Raw genomic sequence first — 25,104 nt, 5'->3', positions numbered from 1 at the left:
TTAGCTAAGGGCTTAGCTGAGTGCCCATACTGTTGATTGACTGTATCAGGCCATTCATTATTCATATGGAAATACTTTATGACACTTAACCATGACTTTCAACAAATAATGAATAAAGTGAGAAGCTCACTGAAAAGTATTAGGACTAAAGGTATACACGAACCTAGGAACATTACACAGATTCCTATCTATTGCTTAAAGCCACAATTATACCTAAAAAAGCAACTAGTGTTGTCATGTTACCTAAAAGTGGTTAAAATGGAATACTGGTTCATTGCAAATTGCAATGAAATGAAACAAAAAACAAAATGTGTAAAGAAAGAAATTAGACTTCAACAAAAATAAGAAATCCAAAGAAATGAAATTATTTAAAAGGAAGTCCATGCAAAAACCAAGCAGTGGATGGCACATGACTATTAATTTTGTTTTCAAAAATGTTCACCCATTACATATCACAAATGTATCCTTTCTCAAAGTTGAATGTTGGTTTTTTATTAACTTCAATGATTAAAGACAAATAAATTACACAAAAAGCATTGAAAATTAATTCAAGGAAGGGAGTTAACTCTTTCATTTGAGAAAAATTTGGTTGCTTTGTTAGGGAACTTTCAATGCATTTTCAGAGCCATCTATTGTTAGCAAACTTTGTTCTATTTGACATACATGTGATATATATATATTACATTGCAACAACAAATACAGTGGGATAAAATTTCCCCTGGGCCACCCATCTTATAGGATCTGCATGATTTTAACATGGACTGCCTTTTCACAAAACAAAATTTGTGAAGTATGAAGGATTGATTACTGTTCAGGTCAATAATGAAAGTTAAATTGATGTCAACAACAACATGATACCATTATATGGCAGCAAATATTTTTTAGTTGTATAATAAAACAACCTCTTATCAGAAGAGATAATGAACAAAATGCTTTTGAAAATTTATTAGAAAATTGTAGAAAATTATAAAGTATTTATATAAACTGTAAATCAACAAAAATCAACAAATAAATCATTCAAAAAAGAAAGCTTGATATACAAAAACAGACTAGCACTGCATTACCCAGATACATAAATGATCATCATGTACCAAGTTACCCAAATTGTTGTGGTATCTGATATTTGGACATAATATCATTGTTCAGCTTTAGGGACTGTTGTAACTTTTCCTGTAAAGACATCTTGTTAAATTTCTTCTTATAATAGTTCTTCAGTGACCTTACTTTAAATGGTGATGTTTTTCCTTGGAAACTGGTAATGGAACCACCTATCGCTTTCCAGTTACCATAGTAACTAATACGGTATGTTCCTATTTCCTGATTGGTTGGAATGTCCCATGTGATTGTAACTTCACTTTCTCCTAAAAGCATGCTTGTTGTGTGCCATTCAAACCTGTTAAAATAAGTGCAATGTGTGTAACTAGTCATTTTAAACAAAATATACTGTCCATTGTATCTGATTACTGAAAGTTTTGGTAATAAATTCCTCAATATGGCATACTTCAAAAATAGAAAGCTTTTCTCCAATTATCTAGCAGCTTGATAAGTGGCTTCTGAGAATTTCATGAAAGAATAATAATAGAATACCTAATTGGAAAAAGTGAATAAACAAAATTTTCTCAAGCTTGCCAAAGAATGCCTAGATTTAACAAGTGCACAATTTAAATTTTCCAGCATTCTTGTCACAAAATTCTCCCCATAATTCATTGCTATTTTAAATGTAAGTTTAATATTTTGTGGTTGGTGGATTGATATTCATGTTGTGACATTTAAGCAGGAGAAAGTCTGGGAGTGAAATTACAGAATTTATTTCTCTGTGTGAATTATCCAATTTTTTTATGCAGGAAACGTTTGATAAATCACTGCATCCACATAATTAACCAGCTTCTTTTCATTCAAATATTCATTATATATGACTAAATGCAAAACTTAATTGTAGATTAGATGTCTTTGCTTCATTTTAATAATATAACAATATGTTACACACAATATCATGTAAATGATACTCAATATTTCTAAATCTTCTCAAACAGGAAGTTAAACTCTAACAGAATTAAAAATATGAAAACACCAACAACTAATCAAAGCTGTGAACTAAAATCATTAAATCCTGTTGAACCTGAGTAAAAGTTTTACATGAATTGTTGGTGGATAAACAGACAGATCATGAGATTGCAGTATCCCCCCTCCCTTGAAGTAAGAGTGAGTATAATTTACTTTGTTTCCCAATGTGCATCAGTATAGTTCCTTCTCCAGACACCATCAGGACCTTGCTGATCTACAGAAAGAAATGTGCTCTCCCACTGAAAATAAAGAGCACAAATACATCACTTATACATTTCTACAGTTTCACACAACACTGCATTTTAAACATGATACAAAATAATATAATGTACAACAAGGGAGAACAGCCCCTTCATCACAATCTTTTCAGTTACAATCAGGAAACTGATACTGGAACCATAAACTAAGCACCTTCAAGTTATAGGATTTCAGGTAGAGGCAGATATTTGGTTTACATAGGACAGTTGACATAGATGTCATATTCATACATGTCTTCAGTCTTAATCGGTGCTTTTGACACATACAGCTGATACAGACATATGATTCATAAATGTCTTCAGTTTATTCAGGGTTTTTGACATGTACAGCTGATACAGACATATGATTCATATATGTCTTCAGTTTATTCAGGATTTTTGACATGTACAGCTGATACAGACATCAGATTCATACATGTCTTTCAGTTTATTCAGGGTTTTTGACATGCACAGCTGATACAGACATATGATTCATACATGTCTTCAGTTTATTCAGGGTTTTTGACATGTACAGCTGATACAGACATCAGATTCATATATGTCTTCAGTTTATTCAGGATTTTTGACATGTACAGCTGATACAGACATCAGATTCATACATGTCTTCCAGTTTATTCAGGATTTTTGACATGTACAGCTGATACAGACATCAGATTCATATATGTCTTCAGTTTATTCAGGGGTTTTGATATGCACAGCTGATACAGACATCAGATTCATACATGTCTTTAGTTTATTCAGGGTTTTTGACATGCACAGCTGATACAGACATATGATTCATACATGTCTTACAGTTTATTCAGGGTTCTTGACATGTACAGCTGATAGACATCAGATTCATATATGTCTTCAGTTTATTCAGGATTTTTGACATGTACAGCTGATACAGACATCAGATTCATATATGTCTTCAGTTTATTCAGGGGTTTTGACATGTACAGCTGATACAGACATCAGATTCATACATGTCTTCAGTTTATTCAGGGTTTTTGACATGTACAGCTGATACAGACATCAGATTCATATATGTCTTACAGTTTATTCAGGATTTTTGACATGTACAGCTGATACAGACATCAGATTCATATAAGTCTTCAGTTTATTCAGGATTTTTGACATGTACAGCTGATACAGACATCAGATTCATACATGTCTTCAGTTTATTCAGGGTTTTTGACATGTACAGCTGATACAGACATCAGATTCATACATGTCTTACAGTTTATTCAGGATTTTTGACATGTACAGCTGATAGACATCAGATTCATATATGTCTTCAGTTTATTCAGGATTTTTGACATGTACAGCTAATACAGGCATCAGATTCATACATGTCTTACAGTTTATTCAGGGTTCTTGACATGTACAGCTGATACAGACATCAGATTCATACATCAGATTCATACATGTCTTACAGTTTATTCAGGGTTTTTGACATGTACAGCTGATGGACATCAGATTCATATATGTCTTCAGTTTATTCAGGATTTTTGACATGTACAGCTGATACAGACATCAGATTCACACATGTCTTCAGTTTATTCAGGGGTTTTGACATGTACAGCTGATACAGACATCAGATTCATACATGTCTTACAGTTTATTCAGGATTTTTGACATGTACAGCTGATACAGACATCAGATTCATATATGTCTTCAGTTTATTCAGGGGTTTTGATATGCACAGCTGATACAGACATCAGATTTATACATGTCTTCAGTTTATTCAGGGGTTTTGACATGTACAGCTGATACAGACATCAGATTCATACATGTCTGACAGTTTATTCAGGATTTTTGACATGTACAGCTGATACAGACATCAGATTCATATATGTCTTCAGTTTATTCAGGGGTTTTGATATGCACAGCTGATACAGACATCAGATTCATACATGTCTTCAGTGTATTCAGGGTTTTTGACATGTACAGCTGATACAGACATCAGATTCATACATGTCTTCAGTTTATTCAGGGTTTTTGACATGTACAGCAGATACAGACATCAGATTCATATTAAAACATCATAAAACATCAATGTTAATGGTATATAAAATCAATACAAACGATGGAAAAATTAAGAGACATTTATCAAAGCCTTTTGTTTGTGTAAATCTGATTTCTACCATGATGTATTTCAGGTGTAAGGCCTTCTACCATGATGTACTTCAGATGTCCATGATGTATTTCAGATGTAAGCCCTTCTACCATGATGTATTTCAGGTGTAAGCCCTTTTCAAGACAAAATCACAAAAACGATTCCTCTTAACTTCTATCTAATATTAAACACTGGTAGAAAGCTAATTCTTTTTACTGTAAAATCAACTAATACATTTAAAGTATTTTCCACATGTTTTAATTAAAATAAACAGATCTTACCTTTCGGTCGTTCCGGGGATTGGCTCCAATAAATTTGACCACAACTGAATCACCCTATAATACATATGTCAACATAATCAAGTGATCACTAAGTTTGATTTTAATAAAGTGTACAACAAGAAATAACTTGCATGCATAATGAAAAAAAAATCAACAACAATAAAAAGAAATTTTTTATCATGGTTCTAGTTTGTTTAAAGTCATTTAAAAAACATCCATACTATAAAACAGGTACGCATGTATATTGATAGAACTATCATTGACACATTTATCAAGTCCAACTTTTCCTTCACAAATTAATACAAAAAAAAGAGTTGATAAACTTACTATTGCACAAATAGACAGGCATTTGTATTTTTTTTCTATTCTTTCCTTGATAGACTTAAGCAAACATTACCTCCTTGATTATTGCCCATGTTCACCATTGGGATTTGTAAAAATACCTTTAGTATTTTCGAATGACGAATCTTAAATACATTTGTTCCTTTTAAGAAAAACATGGACAAAAGCATCAAACCTTACTATACAAAAAAGTCATTCTTAGTGCTACTGAATTGAAGTGGTAGTTAAAATTGCAAAATAATCCTTATTTTTTTTTCACACAGATTTTATGCACTAAAGTAACATAATAATAATTGTTCATTCATAGCCTAATCTTTTTATTAACTAACTTTAGTACCTGTCTATAAGAAGATGTAGGAGCGAGTGAAACATCACCAAAATTGCTTCCAAATGGTGCATGGTCAAATACAACAGGAAGAACAAATGATAACTGTTTGTCCAACAGATTAGGAGGTGTTGGTCCTGGGGCAACAGGAGTACCCTGAAAGAATATGCAGTGAACATATATACAGGTCTATAGTGGCAAAATCAGAATAAATTAAGTGAAATATTAGTATTTTATCTAAGTGATAGTATGATAAGTGTACTATGAATGCAATATTTTCACATGTACTTAATTTTTCATTTCAAAGTAGACAAAAAGGCAGGAAAGCACATATAGAAAACATTTCTAGTAAGTTACACATCTAATGATTTCAAAAACAACGAAAATCAATACATGTGGCACCTGTGAATGTTTTTATCAAAACTTCTGCAGAAAAACAGTTCTGTATAAACAAAGTAGAAGATCCTTTAATTTGAAAAAAAGTATCTAGGTCACATTGATGTCATATTTTGTCACAGTTGAAAACAGGGATTTAAAATGAAATCACAAATGAATTATGACAAAAATTTTGCACCTAGCCAGCAATAACCTTTAAATTCACACTGATCATAGACATAGACTACAAAAAATATCATTTTCTATATGAACTAAATGATCTGAGAACTAACCAAGTTATGTTACACAATAAATACTCTTTCTTATATGACATACTTTGGCCATAGATTCAGCTAATCCAACAAACTCTTGTATATAAGCTTCTAAAGTATGTGGTCCATAGATGGTAGACCCTGCTTCATATCTCTGGGCCTATACGGAAAAGATAAAGTCCAAGTTAATTCTAGTAATAAATCAACTACCAGTACATGCATTCAGTAAAATACAAATTGTTAAAAGGTACTAAACAGTAAAAATTACCATCATCACACTATACTAAGTAAAGACATGTAATGCACATGATTTGGTATTAACTTTGATGATTTGGACAATTTTGTTGACTGATAAAAATATGTATTTTTAGAAGCCTTCTGATTATTGTAAACATTTTATCTATGAAAAAGTTATAATTGGTTTAAAAATTGAATTCACCATTCATGACAAAGATGTCATATTTTTTTTCAGCAAAACCTCAAATATAATGATGCCATTAAAACTTTGCTAAAAAAATTTCTCACTTAAAATATGTTGTGGTATGTATCTGGAATATGATGCATAATTGTCTAACTTTCCTATACAATTAAACGACTTTCTCTAACAAATTACAGTCAAACCTTGATGTGTCAAACTCAAGATTAGTTGAAATCTAAAAAAAACTCAAATTAATTTGACATTACCAACAAAAATCTCCTTACTGCAATACAATTTTCCCTCTGGGGACTCAAACCTGATAAATCAAAATCTCAGATACCTCGAGGTTTTCAATCAGTCCCTTTGATGGGTCTTCGAGGTTATTTAACTCTGATGTCTCAAAGTGAACTAATTAGTAGAAATCTTTTTGCTTTATTACAAAACCACGATAAAAGTTTTTTTTTAAAAACATTTAGCGTGGCCTATGTAAATACTTGTTGACACCTTAATGGCTTGATTTGTGTATTTGATTAATACAAAAAAGCCTTGTGTAGTGAAAAGAAACAAATTTGAGTTATCACACTTCAGAATTCAAATCAACAATGTTATCAGATATTTTGATGATAAAAAATAAATATAGTGGTAAATTTTATTTGTTGGAATGATATCTGCTCATTTAATTACATGCGAAATAGATGATAATAACTGAATGTATTTTTACGACTAAGTTCATTTCGTTAGTTAATCTGATATTTTATTGTTGTAATGTAGTGCACACGATTTAACGATACTCCCGATTTTGATTTACTCAAAGCATCACATTATGTAGTAATGACATTTTTAATGTAGAAAAAATAAATATAAATTTCACCTAAAACTTTCAATGCTAAGAATTTAAAACATATTTGATATACAACACATAAAAATTAGCTTCCAAAACGATAAGTAAGACATTACAAAGTACCCCAATAAAATGAACTAAATGTATATATACTAGAGGCTGAAGAGAGCCTGAATCGCTCACCTGGTTAACCATTTGCTTATTTTAAAAACTTGAGGAATGAGACAGGCTAAGTTAAAATCAACTAAATTGTCAAATGCAAGAAATGCTTTTCATAGCATTTTCATGACCTGAACCAGAATTTTGCTAAAGGCAACAATTTTTTATTTTTTTTTTCAAAAACCTGTCTTATGACCCCTAAGTTCCATTTTTAGTATAGGCAGCCATATCTATTCACGGATCAAAAATCACAACAGTCATTTTGAGCACAATACACTAAAGAACTATTATGCTTATTTTCATTGAATGATCTTAAATGGTTTAAGAGAAGATTTTCAAAGTTGTACATGTGAAAAAACAAACAACAAAAAAACTGTTTCAGGGTTCGTAACTCCTACATTAGTCAATGAATGGTTTTGAAAATTTTGGCATAGGTCCTTCTCATGATGCTTAACAATTTTACCGATGCCAGAAATTTGGTAAAGGCAACAGTTTTTGAGTTATTTGCAAAAAAACTGCCATCTGACCCCTATGTTCTATTTTTAGTAACAGCTGCCATTTTTTTTCATGAATCAACAATCCCAAACGTCATTTTGTGTGGGATACCTTAAGGAACATAAATGCTAACTTTCATTGAATTCTGTGCAATGATTTTGAGAAGACGATTTTCAAAGTTGCACAGTTTTTGAGTTATTTGCAAAAAACTGCCATCTGACCCCTATGTTTATTTTCAGTAACAGCTGCCATTTTTTTTTTCATGAATCAACAATCCCAAACGTCATTTTGTGTGGGATACCTTAAGGAACATAAATGCTAACTTTCATTGAATTCTGTGCAATGGATTTTGAGAAGAAGATTTTCAAAGTTGCAAATGTCAAAAATGCATAAAAAACTGTTTCAGGGGCCATAACTTCTACATCAAATGACCAATCGTTTTGAAAATTTTGGCATAGGTCCATTTGAGTTCTTTGCAAAAAACTGCAATCTGACCCCTATGTTCTATTTTCAGTAACAGCGGCCATGTTTTTTCATGGATCAAAAATCCCAATGGTCATTTTATGCAGAACACCCTAAGGAACAATCATACCAAGTTCAAAACCTGTCAGTCCAGTAGTTTCAGTGGAGAAAATTTTTTAATATTTGTCCACGACGACGACGACCACAACCACGACCACGGATGCCAAGTGATGGCATAAGCTCACTTGGCCTTTGGCCAAGTGAGCTAACAAGCAATACAACGTGTAAGTCATTAAAAAAGTAGAAACAATCACTGACTAATTCCTTTCCGGATAATACTTGACCTCCAATGACTCAAACCTCGAATAGCTCTCACATTTTTGCCTGGTGCCTTTGACTACGACTTTACGAGGTTTCACTGAACATTTTTGGACCTTAAATGACATTTAGAACTAGTATTACTACAGTATTTTATACCTGATATTCTTCAAAAGTAGCAACATAGTCAGCATAGTCATTGGAGAGACCAGCTATAACTGGCACTGTATCTATGGGGAAACCATTAGTTACCAGTGTCTGGAAGAAAATTAGATGACAATTTTGATTAGATATTTCAATACTGATTCTAGTACCAAAATCAACAAAAAAATAGTTGACAACTTTGATTTATATTTCAATACTGCTTGTTCTGTGTTAAAACTGTAACATATATATCTTTAAATCAAATAAAATGCAATTATATGAATAATAAATCATTACCTTCTTGACAGCATCTCTTGTTCTTCTTCCAGACATTGTGCTGTAAAGAATAAATTCATTCAACTCAAAAAATCCTTCCTCAAATATAAACATTTCATCTTTTCTCTGTAACTGAAATTTATAACATTGTAGTACATCCAAGTACTTTGGTCAGAAACTATGAAATTTAATGAGAATTACCATTAAGCTCACAATATACATTCTAGATTACATTTATTCTTTCTGTCATGTACAAAAAGTAAATAAGTCACATGTTTTCCTAAGTTGGGTCCAAACTCATATAGAATGATATGCAGTAACGACTAAACATACTTTCCTTAGTAAAGTTGGCCCTAATATGTAAATTGTATACTAATTACATAAAACAATAAGTAATTTTTCCTTTCCTTTTAATGCTTTCATCAATAATTTATCAACTTATTTAAAAATCACTCAATTTTTTATGTAAGTGTGTTAAATACAACCAACTAATTCCTCAATATAACAAAATACATGTATGTACTTACGTAAACTCAGCAGGTACAGCAATGATGGCTAGCTGTCCAACTCTCATTAACTGTACGTCTACTATTTCTGGTTCCCACATGTACGGTGATGTTATCTAAAAAAACATTGATTTGTACTGCTGATATGATGTTTTTCAATGACATGGCAGTCAAAACTATAAATACTGTGAGCAAGCTCACAAAGAGAAAACCCTACTTCAAATACCTTTAATTTGGATTTATTTCCCTTTGGAGTCATCCAACAATTATATTCATTCATACACATCTACATATGATACCAAACCATCCTACAAAAATTACATAAAATACCTTGAGTAGTGAAGGAGCAGTTGCACATATAAGGTTTTAACATGTAAAAACGCTTTATTTGGATTATCTCCCTTACGAGTCATCAAATAGTAATCATATTCCTTCAGGCACATCTACATATGAAACCCAACCTTCCCATAAATTTTCATCAAAAGCCCTTCAAGTTTTAATAGGAGTTGCAGTTACAAGGTTTTAACACGTAAAAACTTTAATTTGGATTATCTCCCTTTGAAGTCCTGTATTCCTTCATGCACATCTACATACGATACTCACCCTTCCTATAAAACTTTATAAAAATCCATTGAGCTGCTTATGAGGAGTTGTGCTTACAAGTAATGTGGACACATAAACAGACAGACAGACAAAGAGATGGGATGATTCCTATGGCTAAAAAAAAAATACGCTAGGTTATCAGGCCCGTTGCATCCCTAAAAACCCTCCCACATCTGCGATTTTTACTACGGCAAAATCTGGAAATTTTATATCCGTTCCAGAAATTTTCATATCCAGTCCGGAATCGACTAGTTAGTTACATAATCATTTGCCCGCTTGACAGAAATGTAAAAAGTACAATCAGAATGAGGCTGTTATTCAACATTGATCATTAAAAATGAAAGTTTGTCTCGTGGCAGAGAGATGGCTTTTATTTCTTGCCACATCTCATATTCCAGTAAAGTTTCAATGCCATGGAGTATTTTATTGAACTTCTCAATATCCTGTACGTTTATAGAATTGTTCAAGTTAAAAAAAAGGCCTGAGAACCTACACATTTTTTTGTATGGCCGTTCGTGGGAGTATAATGATAAATATTTCAACCAAGACCTGATTTTACAAATGAAAATTTGCAAAATCTTTTAAAATATATTTACAGAGAATGGTAACTGTATAATCTGGACTAAAAAAAGCTGAATCCTATTTCAAAGTACAGGTAGAAGAAAATCAGATATGATCTTTTTTTCAGCTTTATAAAACATACAAAAGATTTAGTAATACATCAGCTACTAATCTCATCTATAAAGATTACACAGTATCCGTCAAAGCTTTCAATGCAAAATCTGTCATACTTTAACTACAGCACCAACCTAATAATATTACTCTTTTTTTCTTGCAGCTTTTAATTCAATTACTGTTAAAGTATTATTGTTCGTGGGGTACCAATTTTCACGGTTTTCGTGGGTCTGGTAAACCACAGAACTTGGTTCCCAACGAAGAGGAAATATCCCTTTGGTTTATGTGATAGAGTTTCACATCCATGAATTCAAAAATTCACAAACTGATATTAATTGACTAAACCACGAAAATTGGTAACCACGAATAAAAGCACCTTCACAGTAATTGAGAAGAAGAGTTGTAGAAGAAAAATATAGCACTCATGAGATTGTTCTGTGGAGGAGAATGATATGTTACCTCGCCAGTGTCCAATAAAATTGGTTTAGGTTTTTGGCAGGCCAACTGTTCAGCTGTAGGAGACTTCAGAAAACTGCTAATCAAGTTCCAAAATGGATTAGTAGAGTTACTACCTATGAAATAAGAAACATACTATTTACACCAATTACTAACAAAATATCAAAGAATGATAACTATCATTTAAAAGTTATGCAGGGGAAAATAAACCAATCACTACAATGTAAAAACAATGTAATTAACCTCTTGATTAAAAAATGATGTTTACAGTGAATTGATCTACTCTGCATTTAAGTTTTGGAAAATGTGACATTGTCTGTCAAATAGTAGAAATTACTGACTGGTCTTATTATACAGTTTTATTTAAAGTCTATCACCTGAAAAGACTAAAAGATACTGACAAAACAAAAAAAAATCATGTAAAAATAAAAATTCTGAAATTCACAGCGTAAAAAGTACAAGTACACATACAAGTTCTAGCAATCAGCCAATTAATACCTTGTTCAAAATTAAAAGCTCCTGGTCCATCTGTAGTTCCAGCAGCAAAACTATAGCCCATGGCTGGTTTACATGTCTTTACCTAAGATAAATATAAAAACTCTACCTTATCATTAAAAAATTATGAGAGATGCAGACTGTTTTAACAAAAATAGGGAATATCAAATAGAAAACAAATATCATACAAAAACAAAGAAATGCAAAATGTTTCAAAAAGTTAAATGTTGAAGATAAGTCCAAGATGGAATAATTAATCATGCAGATGAAATACTGATGACATCTTAAAATTACACAACTTGAAGAAAATTTGAATGATTTTTTTTACCATTCAAATAATCTGTTTTTTTTCACAATTCTTAACTAGTTTTCAAACCAAGAATTTACTTATAATTTTGCAAAACATTTTTTCCATGATACCTAAAAAATTCTTAAAACTTTCTAGCAAATATTAAAAGAATATAATCACAAGTTGTATTAATTAAGAGGTGCTAAATAGCCAATTAATTGAAAGTACATAACACCAAATATGACAAAGTAATACAATAGATTCCGCTTAATTGCATAGCCTATTTGCCAGTAAAAATTATGCAAATAACCGGGCTATTCTTATAACCAAAATTACGATTTTACCGGAAGTGTGAGTTCAGGTAAGACGACGATACTGTGGATCAACCAGGGATATCACTGTTCAACATTTCTGATCTAGTATTTAATTGTTATAGACCTTCACATTGTATTGTTCTTTTATCAATAAATAATAATATATATTGTGTTTATCTTGTTTATTGACCTTCTTTACATCGTGTGTATTTATAAGTAAAACCATGTGTTTCTCATCTATAAATAGTCAAGTAATTTCCTGACCTTCCTATGAAAGAAAATCCCATATTTCATATTTCAGCCAGGATTCAGTGTAATATTCATCAATGTTTGCAGTTTCTGGGCTTTTGAAATGGTCTGTGCGTTTTTATTCCTCTGTTCAATCACCATGTACACTGACAGTTGTGTATTATACGTGTCATTGACCTCAATATATTCCTATGAAGTGTGGATAGTATGGGGCACCTTAGGGTAGATGAATTTCATTAGACATTGTACTGAATGAATGATGACTTTTAATTTTCGGTTGATATTTATGCCTAGTAACCCAAGCTCACTAAAAACTGTTCAGCTCATTAAAGAAAATTAAATTTACATTGATAATCATTTGTAGTCGGAAGAATTTAAATAGGGACAAAAAAATACCCCAAGCCGAACCCTAAGCCGCATCATAAGGTGATGTTTGGCATGTCATCAGAATTCATTGTTGGCCTAGGTGCTTGTTTATTTTAATGTAATTAGAAATCATTTAAATTGTCTTTTATGTCCATTATGTTTTTAATCCATTATTAACACCTCCTGATTGATGATAACCTAGTTTTTACAACAATAAATATGATTGACATATTTATGACCCGAAGGCTTAAAATAGAATTTGGGAAAACCTGTCTTTACCTGGATGAGGCAAAATTCTCTATGCAATAAACCGAAATGCACCTGCAAGGCCTATGCAAATAAGCGATTTTTTCCCTAATAGAATAATAGGAAATGGTTTTGTGCAGGAGAAAATTATGCTAATAACCGAAATATGCAATAAAGCGATATGCGATTAAGTGGAGTCGACTGTATTATGATTCAATAGCAAAACTTACCTTAGTTGTTGCATTCAGCTGAACCTCAACTTTGGTCATATCTACATAAGTATGACGGAAATCTACAGGTCCTGAGAGCTTGATGTTGGCAGTATGGTACAACTCCTTTTAAAAAAAAATAATGATGAGGAGAAAACTTTCACACGGTATATTAAATACATTATAACTATACCAGAGGAGACAGAGGAATTGCTAGACATACAGCTTTAGTTAATTTGAAATATAGGATGATACAAAAATTTGTGAAATTTGAGTTTTATTTCATACGTGTAATTTAAGGGAGAATTTAGACATGTAAACTTTATAATGGTTAACTGGTAACTGGTTTTACAATTACTGTAAATGTATTAATCCTCACTGTGTAGTAATTTTCGCTATTTTTGTGGTGGACAGTAAACTGTCCAAACTAGTACACACATAATTGATTTTGAAACCATAAAAACTGATAACTGCCTATATGTCAATTTAACAGAATTCACCAAAAATTGGCAACTGTGAAAATTAAGAAGAAGTCCATGCAAAAACCAGGCAGTGGGTGGCACATGACAAATTTTGTTTTCAAAAATTTTCACCCATTCCACATCACAGGTGCACCCTTTTTGAGACTTATTTTTTTATTATCTTCAAGGAGTAAAGAGAAATAAATTACAAAGAAAGCACTCAAATTCATTGAAGAAAGGTTAATAACTCTTTAATTTGAGCAAAATTTGGTTGCATTGTTAAGGAATTTTAAACTAATTTTCTGAGCAATCCATATAAGACAAACTTTATACTATTTGACACACAAATGATATATACATTACTTCAGAATAAAAAATTCAGTTGGATAATATTTACCCTGTGCTACCTGTATCTTTGGCAGATTTTTACATGGACAGCCTCTTAATATATTCATGGTAATAAAAAAATATATATACAAGTATACTGTACCATTGCTTTCTTATACTGATTTTCACCAATTATTTTTGTGCTCTCAAACATATCCTTCCCTGGGCCAAATGCCACACAAAGTTCATTCTGAAAAATAGATATGGATACCGACATTAAATTTACAACAAAGCAAACTGAATTTATTGTATTTTGAGCACAACACCACTTAATACCACTTCTACTAAACTCTTTATTTCAGTCCTAGTTTTAATATATAACAGTTACCTAGCTATATTGAAGAAACAACTTTTACTACCCATTCCTCTACAACAAATACTGTACTAACATTTGGATCAGACTTAGAATTTTTAAAAAAGCTTACAGTAAAAAAAAGGCTCACCTAAAATGATCATATCCTTAACAAAACTCTGAAATAAACACAGAATGACTAAAAAACCTACAAATTAACTTTACCCTGCCATTACATGTGCTGTGTGGTTTATCACATGGTTTGCCTGTATCCAAACATCTTGGTCCAGCAGTATTTGGTGAAACGTCTCCTTCATTAGCTTGGGCAAAAGCAGCTACAAATTGCCCTTTTTCCTGCAAGTAATAAAATGAAGTAACATGCATTGCCGTGTATGCATCCACTTGTACAGGAAGTTGATATCAGAGAGCAACCAAAATTACTTTCAATTTATGCCTAATCTCAATAAATTGTAAGCCAAATATTACATTTGAAAGCAACCTGTCCAGTGGGAGCCAAGAATTTTTTGTGACAAAAATTGGCTCTATCATTTTATATAGTGAAATCGGAGAGTCCCTAAATAATGATAACTGATGCCAACCAATATTGCTAACAATGTATGCCCCATCTATTTAACGTCACGTACCAAATTTAAATGCATCCATCTGTTGAAGTCAAGATGATTGTGACAAATAGACAGAATGATGGGCAGATGGACAAGGTGATTTCAATGTACACCCAAATATTAAGCCAGGGGTAAAATTGAACATGTTTGTTATTAAATATAATAATAAATCAAGGGGCAATATACAAGTATTTATTTAACTATCATAAAATTCCATAATACCTTACGTTTTTCTATTAAAATATTCATATAATCATGTCCATTGTTGGTTTATAGAAGTAATTAGTATCAAATAGTAACTAACCAGTGCAGGAAACTTTCCACCATTTTTATTCATTTCAAACAACATGGAGGCATACCCCTTATTATCACTGCTGATCAGGTGATTAGTATTGTTCATACTGGTACAGTGAACAGCAAACCAGCTATAAGGAAAATAAATCAGAATGCGTCAAAATTTAACTTAAATTAAAATAGGAGATGTAGTATGATGGCCAATGAGACAGTCATCCACCAAAAGTCGAGTAACAAACAATTAAACTTCTACAGGTCACCACAGGGTCTTCATTGATAGGCAAAAACCATACCATTAATTAAATTGTAAAAGACCAAAAAATAAATGAAGTGTAACTGTTCAAAATAGATGAATGTTAACCTAACCTATAGAAAAAACGTAAAAACAAATAACTCAAAGTAATTGAAATGATTAGCAATACAAATTCTACAAAACTACAAATACTGTCATTTTTCTTCATAGACTCAGCATTCTACTGATTTTTGCACAGTTCTTCATTAGTTTTTGTGTCCTTTCTGAAGTTTGACAAAGTTCTACACCTGATCATTCCTACGTCCTTCTGAAGTATAATATACTTCTATACCTGATCATTCCTACATCTTTCTGAAGTATGATACACTTCTATACCTGATCATTCCTACATCCTTCTGAAGTATAATATACTTCTACACCTGATCATTCCTACATCTTTCTGAAGTATGATACACTTCTATACCTGATCATTCCTACATCCTTCTGACGTATGATATACTTCTACACCTGATCATTCCTACATTCCTTCTGAAGTATGATACACTTCTATACCTGATCATTCCTACATCTTTCTGAAGTATGATACACTTCTATACCTGATCATTCCTACATCTTTCTGAAGTATGATACACTTCTATACCTGATCATTCCTACATCCTTTTGAAGTATAATATACTTCTACACCTGATCATTCCTACATCTTTCTGAAGTATGGTATATTTCTATACCTGATCATTCCTACATCTTTCTGAAGTATGATACACTTCTATACCTGATCATTCCTACATCCTTCTGAAGTATGATATACTTCTACACCTGATCATTCCTACATCCTTTTGAAGTATGATATACTTCTACACCTGATCATTCCTACATTCCTTCTGAAGTATAATATACTTCTACACCTGATCATTCTTATATCCTTCTGAGGTATTAAATAGTTCTATACCTTATCATTCCTAAATCCCTCTCCTGTTCATCTACTATTTTTAGGACAGTCATATTTTTATCTACATCATACTTGTATCTGAAAAGAAAATTATGTTCAGGCAAATATTTACACACATGAAGTAGTGGCATGCTTTTAAGGGTAAATACCATGCTTCATCAGCCATAGTGCAGGATTGGTGTGAGTCAAATTGCCACTTAGTCAAATCAAAAACTGGTAAAATTGGTACCAGAAATAGTTAAGGGGGAACTAGTGTATCAGCTTGATTCAATATCTAAAAAGATACTACCACATACATGTACAATATCAATGCTGATTAACTAAAAGTGGTGCAGACTTCTTCAGCTCAAATAGTGAGTAAAGAGAGGCTGTTTCTTTTTCTTTTTCCTGTCTGTTTTGTAACTACAGTCAAACCTGTCTTAGTGACCACCTGTATTCCACAATAACCTATCTAAGTGACCACCTGTATTCCACAATAACCTGTCTTAGTGACAGCCTGTATTCCACAATAATCTGTCTGACTGACCACCTGTATTCTGTAATAACCTGTCTTAGTGAATACCTGTATTCAAAAATAACCTGTCTTAGTGGCCACCTGTATTCAGCAATAACCTGTCTTAGTGAACACCTGTATTCAGCAATAACCTGTCTTAGTGAATACCTGTATTCAGCAATAGCCTGTATTAGTGAACACCTGTATTCCACAATAACCTGTCTTATTGACCACCTGTATTCAGTAATAATCTGTCTAAGTGAATACCTGTATTCAGCAATAACCTTTCTCAGTGGAAACCTGTATTCAGCAATAACCTGTCTTAGTGAATACCTGTATTCAGCAATAACCTGTATTAGTGAACACCTGTATTCCACAATAACCTGTCTTAGTGACCACCTGTATTCCTCAAAAACCTGCCTTATTGGCCACCTGTATTCAGTAATAACCTGTCTTAGTGAATACCTGTATTCAGCAATAACCTGTCTTAGTGGCCATCTGTATTCAGCAAAACCTGTCTTAGTGAACACCTGTATTCAGCAATAACCTGTCTTAGTGAGTACCTGTATTCAGCAATAACCTGTATTAGTGACCACCTAGTATACCACAATAACCTATCTAAGTGACCAACTGTATTCCACAATAACCTGTCTTAGTGAATACTTGTATTCAGCAATAACCTGTCTTAGTGACCACCTGTATTCAGCAATAATCTGTCTTAGTGGCCACCTGAATTCAGCAATAACCTATCTAAGTGACCAACTGTATTCCACAATAACCTGTCTTAGGGAATACTTGTATTCAGAAATAACCTGTCTTAGCATTCCCCAATAACCTGTCTTAGTGACCACCTGTATTCAGCAATAACCTGTATTAGTGGCCACCTGTATTCAGAAATAACCTGTCTGTTAAAAGACTATGATTAAAATATCCTTACGTGGTGAATTCTATGTAAAATTAAACTGTATATAAAGACCACCGGTTTATGTAACTTGATTCTGCTCTTCCTCTGAAAGTTATTTTGACAAGTTTTACTGTAAAATTATTTTATGGACTTTAATTTTGTAAATCTCTTACATGATGGGTTAAAATGAAGTACTTTAAGTACACACCTAGCCCTTTCTTCAGCAGGATTGTAAAGGTAAGAAGTAGGACTTCTATTTATGTTGCTATCTAGCAATTCACCAGTGTTCACATAGATATTCCCTCTTTTCTGGTTGTTATGGGCACGTTCTATACTCTGTAACAAGACAAGAACAATTCAACATGTGTGGGATGCTTTTAATTTAATTGTAAAATGATGCATACAAGACATCATCAAACATGAATATCACTTTAACAAACTGGAAAAAACAAGGCTTCAGAACAACAGAAAAGAAATTTTCAATAGTCACAGATGTACATGCGGATTAGTCTTTTCTACCCATACCTGCTCTGTAAATGAAAAAGTATTAATATATTTATCAACAGAATAAAAAATCAGGGCAGTGTACTACAAAACTGACTACTGCTTCTACATATGTTGCACTAGCAAATCCTCAAGCCTTCTAAATAATGATTTCAAAATAACATCAACAAGAAAATATCCATCAAGTTCATGCATAAAAAACCTTAAAAATAAGTATGTGAATATGCAATGTATCAACATACCATGACAACACCGTTCACCAAGGCATCAAAAGCTTCTTTTACAAAGCCAAGTGATGTAATGTCATACAATAAATACTGATGAAATCCTCCTGGACCAGAATGAGTGTGTGTACCACTGAGACAGACATTCCTCTCATTGTATAGGCTACCATACTTTGCTTTCAGTCTTTTTATAATCTGACAAAAAGACAATAAATACCATACTAGAAACAGCAGTATTAATTCTATACTTAGAATACTTTACTTTAGAATAACTCCTGTAAAACAAGAAAAATAGTGGCAATGACAGCATATAACTGCAATCACAAGAAGATGAAACAAAATTATCTGTAAATAGGTATACACTGCATATTTAAAAATGTATCTGCTATTACTAAATAATTGAACTTGCTTCAAATGCTAATCATGTGTACTTCAAATTATTTTCTGCACGTTCAAGCAAAGAATAAATACATGACAGTATGATTTAGTCAATTACAGCCCAAGCAGAGGTTCTAGGGGGTAAATTAACTTTCTAGTCAAGGAGGGTATCAGATTATATCTGTAATTGAAATGTACATTTAAACTGTCCAAACCCTAGACACAAAAAGAAAAGGAACATTTACAGATACACCTTTATACATCTACACTGATAAAACATGTACATGTAAATGTAACATTTTAATGATATAGAAGTATGGTAATTAAAAGCATAGTTATAAATATTATATCCAGAAGACCATGACCAAAGTAGTGTTCTGGCATACCTCAAGTTTAAGTCCCTGAGACTGCATACAAGAATCTGTACTAACAAATACAATGCGTCTGGAGTTCTTGATATCAGATATTATAAAGGCCCTGCTGTACTGCCGTAAATGAATTCCATGTGTTGTTTGAGCAGGATTAGCATATCCCATCTAAAACAGAACGAATAAAAATAAGACTTGCATCACATTTTATACTTGTCTTATCTTGTTATTTTTTTCCTGCTCCTTTAATAGAATTTATACATCAAGCAACATTTAAGTACAATTTTAAGTAGCAAAGCTGATTGAACAAAAAAAATTTTGGAAGTAATGTTACATGGTACCTGTAAATTTTACAAATAAGTTTTGGTACATTTTACAAATTAGTTAAATTAATTACCACAGACAATACAATGCATGAAAACAATCGTGAGTTTAATAAACATGACTTGCAACTTGACATGTAGCGCTGATGAGCCAAATGTACACATTTTTTTTTTCAAACATTCATTTTGTGTTAAGAATGGCTATGGGGAAATAAAAATTTTCTGTGGGTTCAAGAGGGAAAAGTGTTGCAGTATTGTTTGATTTAAAGAAACGTGTCCAAATACCAACTGATAACATAGGTATCTTAATTCCTCAAAGACTTAAGACTTGAGCAAGCGTAATCAAGGAAACCAAGGTTATAACGGTAATCAAAAGAATGTAATCCAGGGACAAAGACCAGACATGGAAAACAGACATACACAACAAAGAACATAAAGTAACTAAAATCATACATACAAAGTAACAAAAGCAAATGAGCAACTTGGACTCCACTAGAAACTGGGAGCATGGACCAGGTGAACCGGTAGGGTAAGCATCCTCTGCTTTTCTAGAAACACCCGCCGAGTTGCTCATAAAATGTCAAGTCTGGGGTAGACAAACAAGGAAAGGAAAACTATGACCCGTTGAATAAATCAGTTTTCATGGTGCAGATGGATACACTGTAACGATCCACGAGTTCATGATGACGACCATAAAACTTCTGTAGTGATGACTTCAATCTTGTAGCAACATAACCCAGTTCCAGAAGCCCATTTGTTAGAGTTCTAGCGCGATACAAAAAGTCTGCGTAGTTTCAGCAAGCTCTGGCATAATGTATGAGTTGTGATATGAACACTCCATATGAAGGTGCCGAAGGGATGTTGCCACAGATGAAAGGAAAGTTGACAATTCTGAATGAAAAGTCATCACGTTTGTCGTAAAGTTTGGTCAATAGTTTTCCTTTACCATCGATTTCTAAGTGTAGGTCAAAATATGAGGCTGACTTCACAGTGTCTGTAGTATCCTTTATCTCAAGTTCTTTGGGGTAGATGCGATGTATCAAGTCCCCGAAATTAGGATTGTTTAAAGATAATACGTCATCTATATAGCAGAAACTGAGATTGAAGGATCTAGCCAAACGATATTCTTTCTTTCCGATCAGATCAGCTATAAAGTCAGCCTGATAAGAGTGAAGGAATACGTCAGCAAGTAAAGGAGCACAATTTGTTCCCATTGGAATGCCAACCGTTTGTTGAAAAACACGTCCACCACACTGGACAAATATGTTGCCAATTAAAAATTCCAGCGTTTTGTAAACATCTTCCTCTGTATATTTGGAAGATGATTTGGAATTATTTCTGACAAAGTATGAGGAATCTCTACCAAGAACTATATACTTGTATCTAGGTTTACCATCTTTTTTGGAAAATTCAATTTGAATTTTGCCACCAATTTCAATTGGTAAAAATTACTGATCATTACTTCCTGTTGGTCAATCATAAAGTATCAATGAAATGAAGAATTTAAATAATAACCTACTTAAATGGAACATGCTTAACACATTCAATGATCCTTGACACATTCTGTAAAAGCAAAATTTCTTAAATGCAAAGTTTTTCTTAACATCAATCAATGCCAAAAAAGTCCGTCAAATCTTCAACTGATTTGAAGACAAGATCTTAATTTAACTGTCTTTGGATTTCAGCATTTAGATTTATGATATCATGGCAGTAACCATGGCAACCACCTGTGTAGTTGTTATTAAATTGAAGCAAGCCCTATATATGAATTAAAAGAGTAAAAGTATCTTAAGAAGTGTAACAAAAGATAATAGGTATTTTGTCCATAAAATCATTTTACTGTGGTAGAGCACATGTATAAAAAATGTCAATGGAAAGAAATTAACACAAGATATGGCTTGTCATATAATATAAAAGGAATTACATATGGACTATTTTGTTGTGAAGTGTTCAAAAATATTAGGGAAGTTTCCCTGTTGAACTGGTGACATTCAGGTATTTGATCCTGAAGGATCAGAAACCCCAAAATGTAAAGCCTGTATAAAATTTGTTACAGATGATCACACCAACAGATTCACAGATGAACAGACTGACAGACTGATTACTGTAGGGTGTCCCCCACTTGTTGTAGCAGGGTCCAAAAGTTACAAGAACAAATAAAATCAAAGTAATCTAGCTAACATGATAAGCTCAATCCCAAAATAGGGACAGTGATCAGTGAAATGTAGGGTTCAGGAAAGACTTGGATTTTTGACTTACTTACACATGACTCCAGAATATTTTAGCTAGAATAAAAAGAATGAATCAGGATATAATATAACCAGTGTACAGGTGCTGTAATGCAAAATATAAAACACTCTTACAAAATTTCATAAAGCATTAAATTAATAATATATGTATTAATTTCTAAGAGCTAAGATAGTAAACTTAAGTGTTTCATCTGTAGATAACAATGAGATGAAATTTTCTATAAAAAATCTCCTAGTGTAGTTTAACAGTTTTAAGTCCCAACCATGACCTTAGACCTAGAAAACTTGAATGTTTACAACAGTCAGGTCTTTTTTTTAAAGGCTTCTTAGTCGATATGGATGGTCCAGATGAATTTATCCTAAAAAAACCATAAAATTGACCCCTTAGATATGTGACATGTCATTATTACTTATTACAAGTCACTGGAAATACATTTAATGTGTAAACACAAATTTAGATCTGATGGACTGAACTGTTAACATGAAAAATTCATTTTTTCTCTGTGCAGAAATACAGATTTTTAAGAAGATAAATCAAGCCTTCCTATCTTATCCTGTCCAACTTTTAGACATTGCTTTTGTGGTAAGAAACTCAATTCAATAATGCATTTTGATGATTCCGTTCACATAAGGTGCTTCATTTTTGCATTTTATGCCAAAAATACCAGTTGACTAAATAATTGTGATTTTCCACTGAAATCAAACAAGTGTCTACATGAATGACAGCACCATAACATATGACTGCATAAAAATTGTGGCTGTACAAAAAAAAATATATAATGAACATGTAAATGTAAGGTAAATTCCATTCCAAGTTCCTTCAAAAAATGATTTCTTTCCCTCAGATTATCTGTTTGCACTGGATTGATTCACACTGGGTTGTTTTGACCAAATTAAAACAATAAATTATATCAAGTTCTGCATAAAAGCATGATATACATTGTACTTGAATGCAAATGTCTGTTTGAATTCTTTCCAAGTCATGAACAATGATGGAAAATTTAAAGGTTAAGGTCATCATAACTGACAGCTATTCAAATTTAAAGACAGTGTCCGAAATATCATCCAGGTGTTCTGTGGTAGTTAAGTAGGACACATTGGTATAAGAGGGTTCGCCAATCTCATTAGTGATGTCATATTCACTAATTTACATATCATTAAGTGTCAAATTGGTTGGCAAATAAACAACTAAATAAACAATTAATAATTTCTTAATTAGAATCCCAATTTTTTAAACTTTATAGCTTTGTTATTTTATATCCAATTTTGGTTCTGTAAAAATGTTTCATTTAGATAACAGAATTCATTTTCTATATGTGAATTTATAACTCTTTTACTTGAAAAATAAATTTGAAATATTTATAGCAAGCACTGCAAAGCAGTGTGAGCTCTACGGTTATTACATGAGCTATCTTAATTTCCCATAAGATTCCCCAATATATTAAAGAAAAAGTCTTGTCCAAGAAGTAACAAAAAGAAACTGTCCTTAAGGAAAAAATTTGTCGCTTCTTTAAATTAAATAAAAATATATAGGTTTAGATTACGTTTCAGTAAAAATAAATTCATCTTTTCTGACAGTTTTCGAGTCTTTTTCCATTTTTTTATTCATTAAAAGAACTTACTATGATGTTTTTAAAAAGTTGGGGAAAAACGTGGATGTACGTACATGTATCTCTGCTGTTCCACTGTTGCTGTTGGCAAGAGAACCTAACCGCCTTGGAAAAAATATAACTCCAATTGTTACCCAAATCGAAGCATAGCTTTTCTAAGATAGGAAAGGCAATCTTTTTTTTTCTGTTTGAACTTTGCAGCTGTTAGTGTTACGTCTGAATTTTGTTTACGTCACATAATATGTGTAAAATATTCCCACTATCCATGGAGAAATGTAATATTTCTGGTATCTGTGCAAATTGGATATTGCTAGCGATCCCCTTTAAAGTGTCAAAAATTGTGAAGTATGGTGAAGTGCTTTAAAGTTGTCTACCACTTTGAAAGCGATTGGAAAAGGGGAATGGGATTTTAGAAAAAAAACTTTTTTTTTCAAGTTACTCATTCATTGAAAAAAAAATTCCCCCATTATTTAACAAGGCAGATTTTCAAATAAAAATACTGATTTCGCTTACTGCTGAAATATAAATTAAAAATATTGCACCTGCGAAACAAAAATATTCATCCGACCCCCCCCCTTTTTGTAATGTTCTTTATTATTTTTATGAGTCCCGCACAAACGGTCCACGTATGGTAAGCTCATGGTGCTTGCTGATTTAGGCAATGCCTACTCCATATTATGTAAACATCTATTTTCATATAAAATTATCTTTAAAATTCTATGCTCACACAGTCTAATTACTAAATATTTATTTACAAATTCCATGGATAAAAAGAGTTTTATTGGCAGTGTAGGGAACCAAAAGATTTTTTCAATTATCTTAAAAAACAAAAAAATATATGATAATTTAAAATTGATGCACCATGCCACTCAATGGATATTTTGTCAACCAAAACCAAATCACAGATAAATGATGACCTCATGAAGAACTCTACTATAATTAGAGCAGATTTCTACCTAAAGAGCTATTCAAATTACTCTCTACAAGTGACCAGCCTAGCTAGATGTGTATTGAAATTGAAACTGGTCTTTTTCAACTAGCTGTATTTTTTGGTGCAGACTTCTTTTTCTTACCATGTCAACCTCAGCAGCTGGGCCTGTAATATCAGCTATGCCAGTTCCAATGACATAGTTAGCCTCTCCATGACAAAACTGAAATAAATTAAGCAAAAGGAGCAACAAAGTAGCCTTACAATACAGCATTGTAGTTGTAATAGGAAAGAAATAAATCACGAGATTGTAACTGGTTGAATAAAAT

The 25,104-nt window shown here is 32.3% G+C and overlaps 1 protein-coding gene across 2 annotated transcripts; it reads right to left on the bottom strand.

Annotated features, from left to right (window-relative positions):
• Positions 1–930: 930 nt before the first annotated feature.
• LOC148618839 (neutral ceramidase B-like) lies at positions 931–25,104 on the bottom strand. Of its 2 annotated transcripts, XM_088578102.1 has the most exons (20): positions 24,921–25,059; positions 22,252–22,273; positions 19,684–19,833; positions 18,938–19,114; positions 18,400–18,527; positions 16,795–16,872; positions 15,603–15,723; positions 14,901–15,029; positions 14,487–14,573; positions 13,557–13,661; positions 11,866–11,947; positions 11,371–11,483; positions 9,655–9,749; positions 9,149–9,188; positions 8,867–8,965; positions 6,079–6,174; positions 5,380–5,523; positions 4,701–4,754; positions 2,218–2,303; positions 931–1,393 (listed from the first exon to the last, which is right to left on the bottom strand). In XM_088578102.1, the coding sequence occupies exons 3-20, from the start codon at positions 19,831–19,833 to the stop codon at positions 1,096–1,098; spliced, it is 2,082 nt and encodes a 693-aa protein (XP_088434228.1). In that variant the 5' UTR covers positions 22,252–22,273; positions 24,921–25,059; the 3' UTR covers positions 931–1,095. The 2 variants fall into 2 exon arrangements, with proteins under 2 accessions (XP_088434228.1, XP_088434227.1); XM_088578101.1 differs by lacking the exon at positions 22,252–22,273 and having other exon boundaries at positions 24,921–25,104.

This window comes from Perna viridis, chromosome 4, assembly GCF_037379345.1.
Source record: "Perna viridis isolate PV_CMFRI_1.1 ecotype Kerala chromosome 4, ASM3737934v1, whole genome shotgun sequence".
Taxonomy (NCBI): domain Eukaryota; kingdom Metazoa; phylum Mollusca; class Bivalvia; order Mytilida; family Mytilidae; genus Perna; species Perna viridis.
The sequence above is the reverse complement of the archived record's forward strand: the minus strand, read 5'-3'. Positions and strand labels throughout refer to the sequence as shown.

Coding starts and splice junctions, on each gene's coding strand:
- LOC148618839 (XM_088578101.1), bottom strand. CDS start 25,049: ATGCTGTATTGTAAGGCTACTTTGTTGCTCCTTTTGCTTAATTTATTT. Junction 18,528..18,937: donor TGGTGAACGGTGTTGTCATG/GTATGTTGATAC, acceptor GTCTTGTTACAG/AGTATAGAACGTGCCCATAA. Junction 6,175..8,866: donor CTACTTTTGAAGAATATCAG/GTATAAAATACT, acceptor TTTTCCGTATAG/GCCCAGAGATATGAAGCAGG.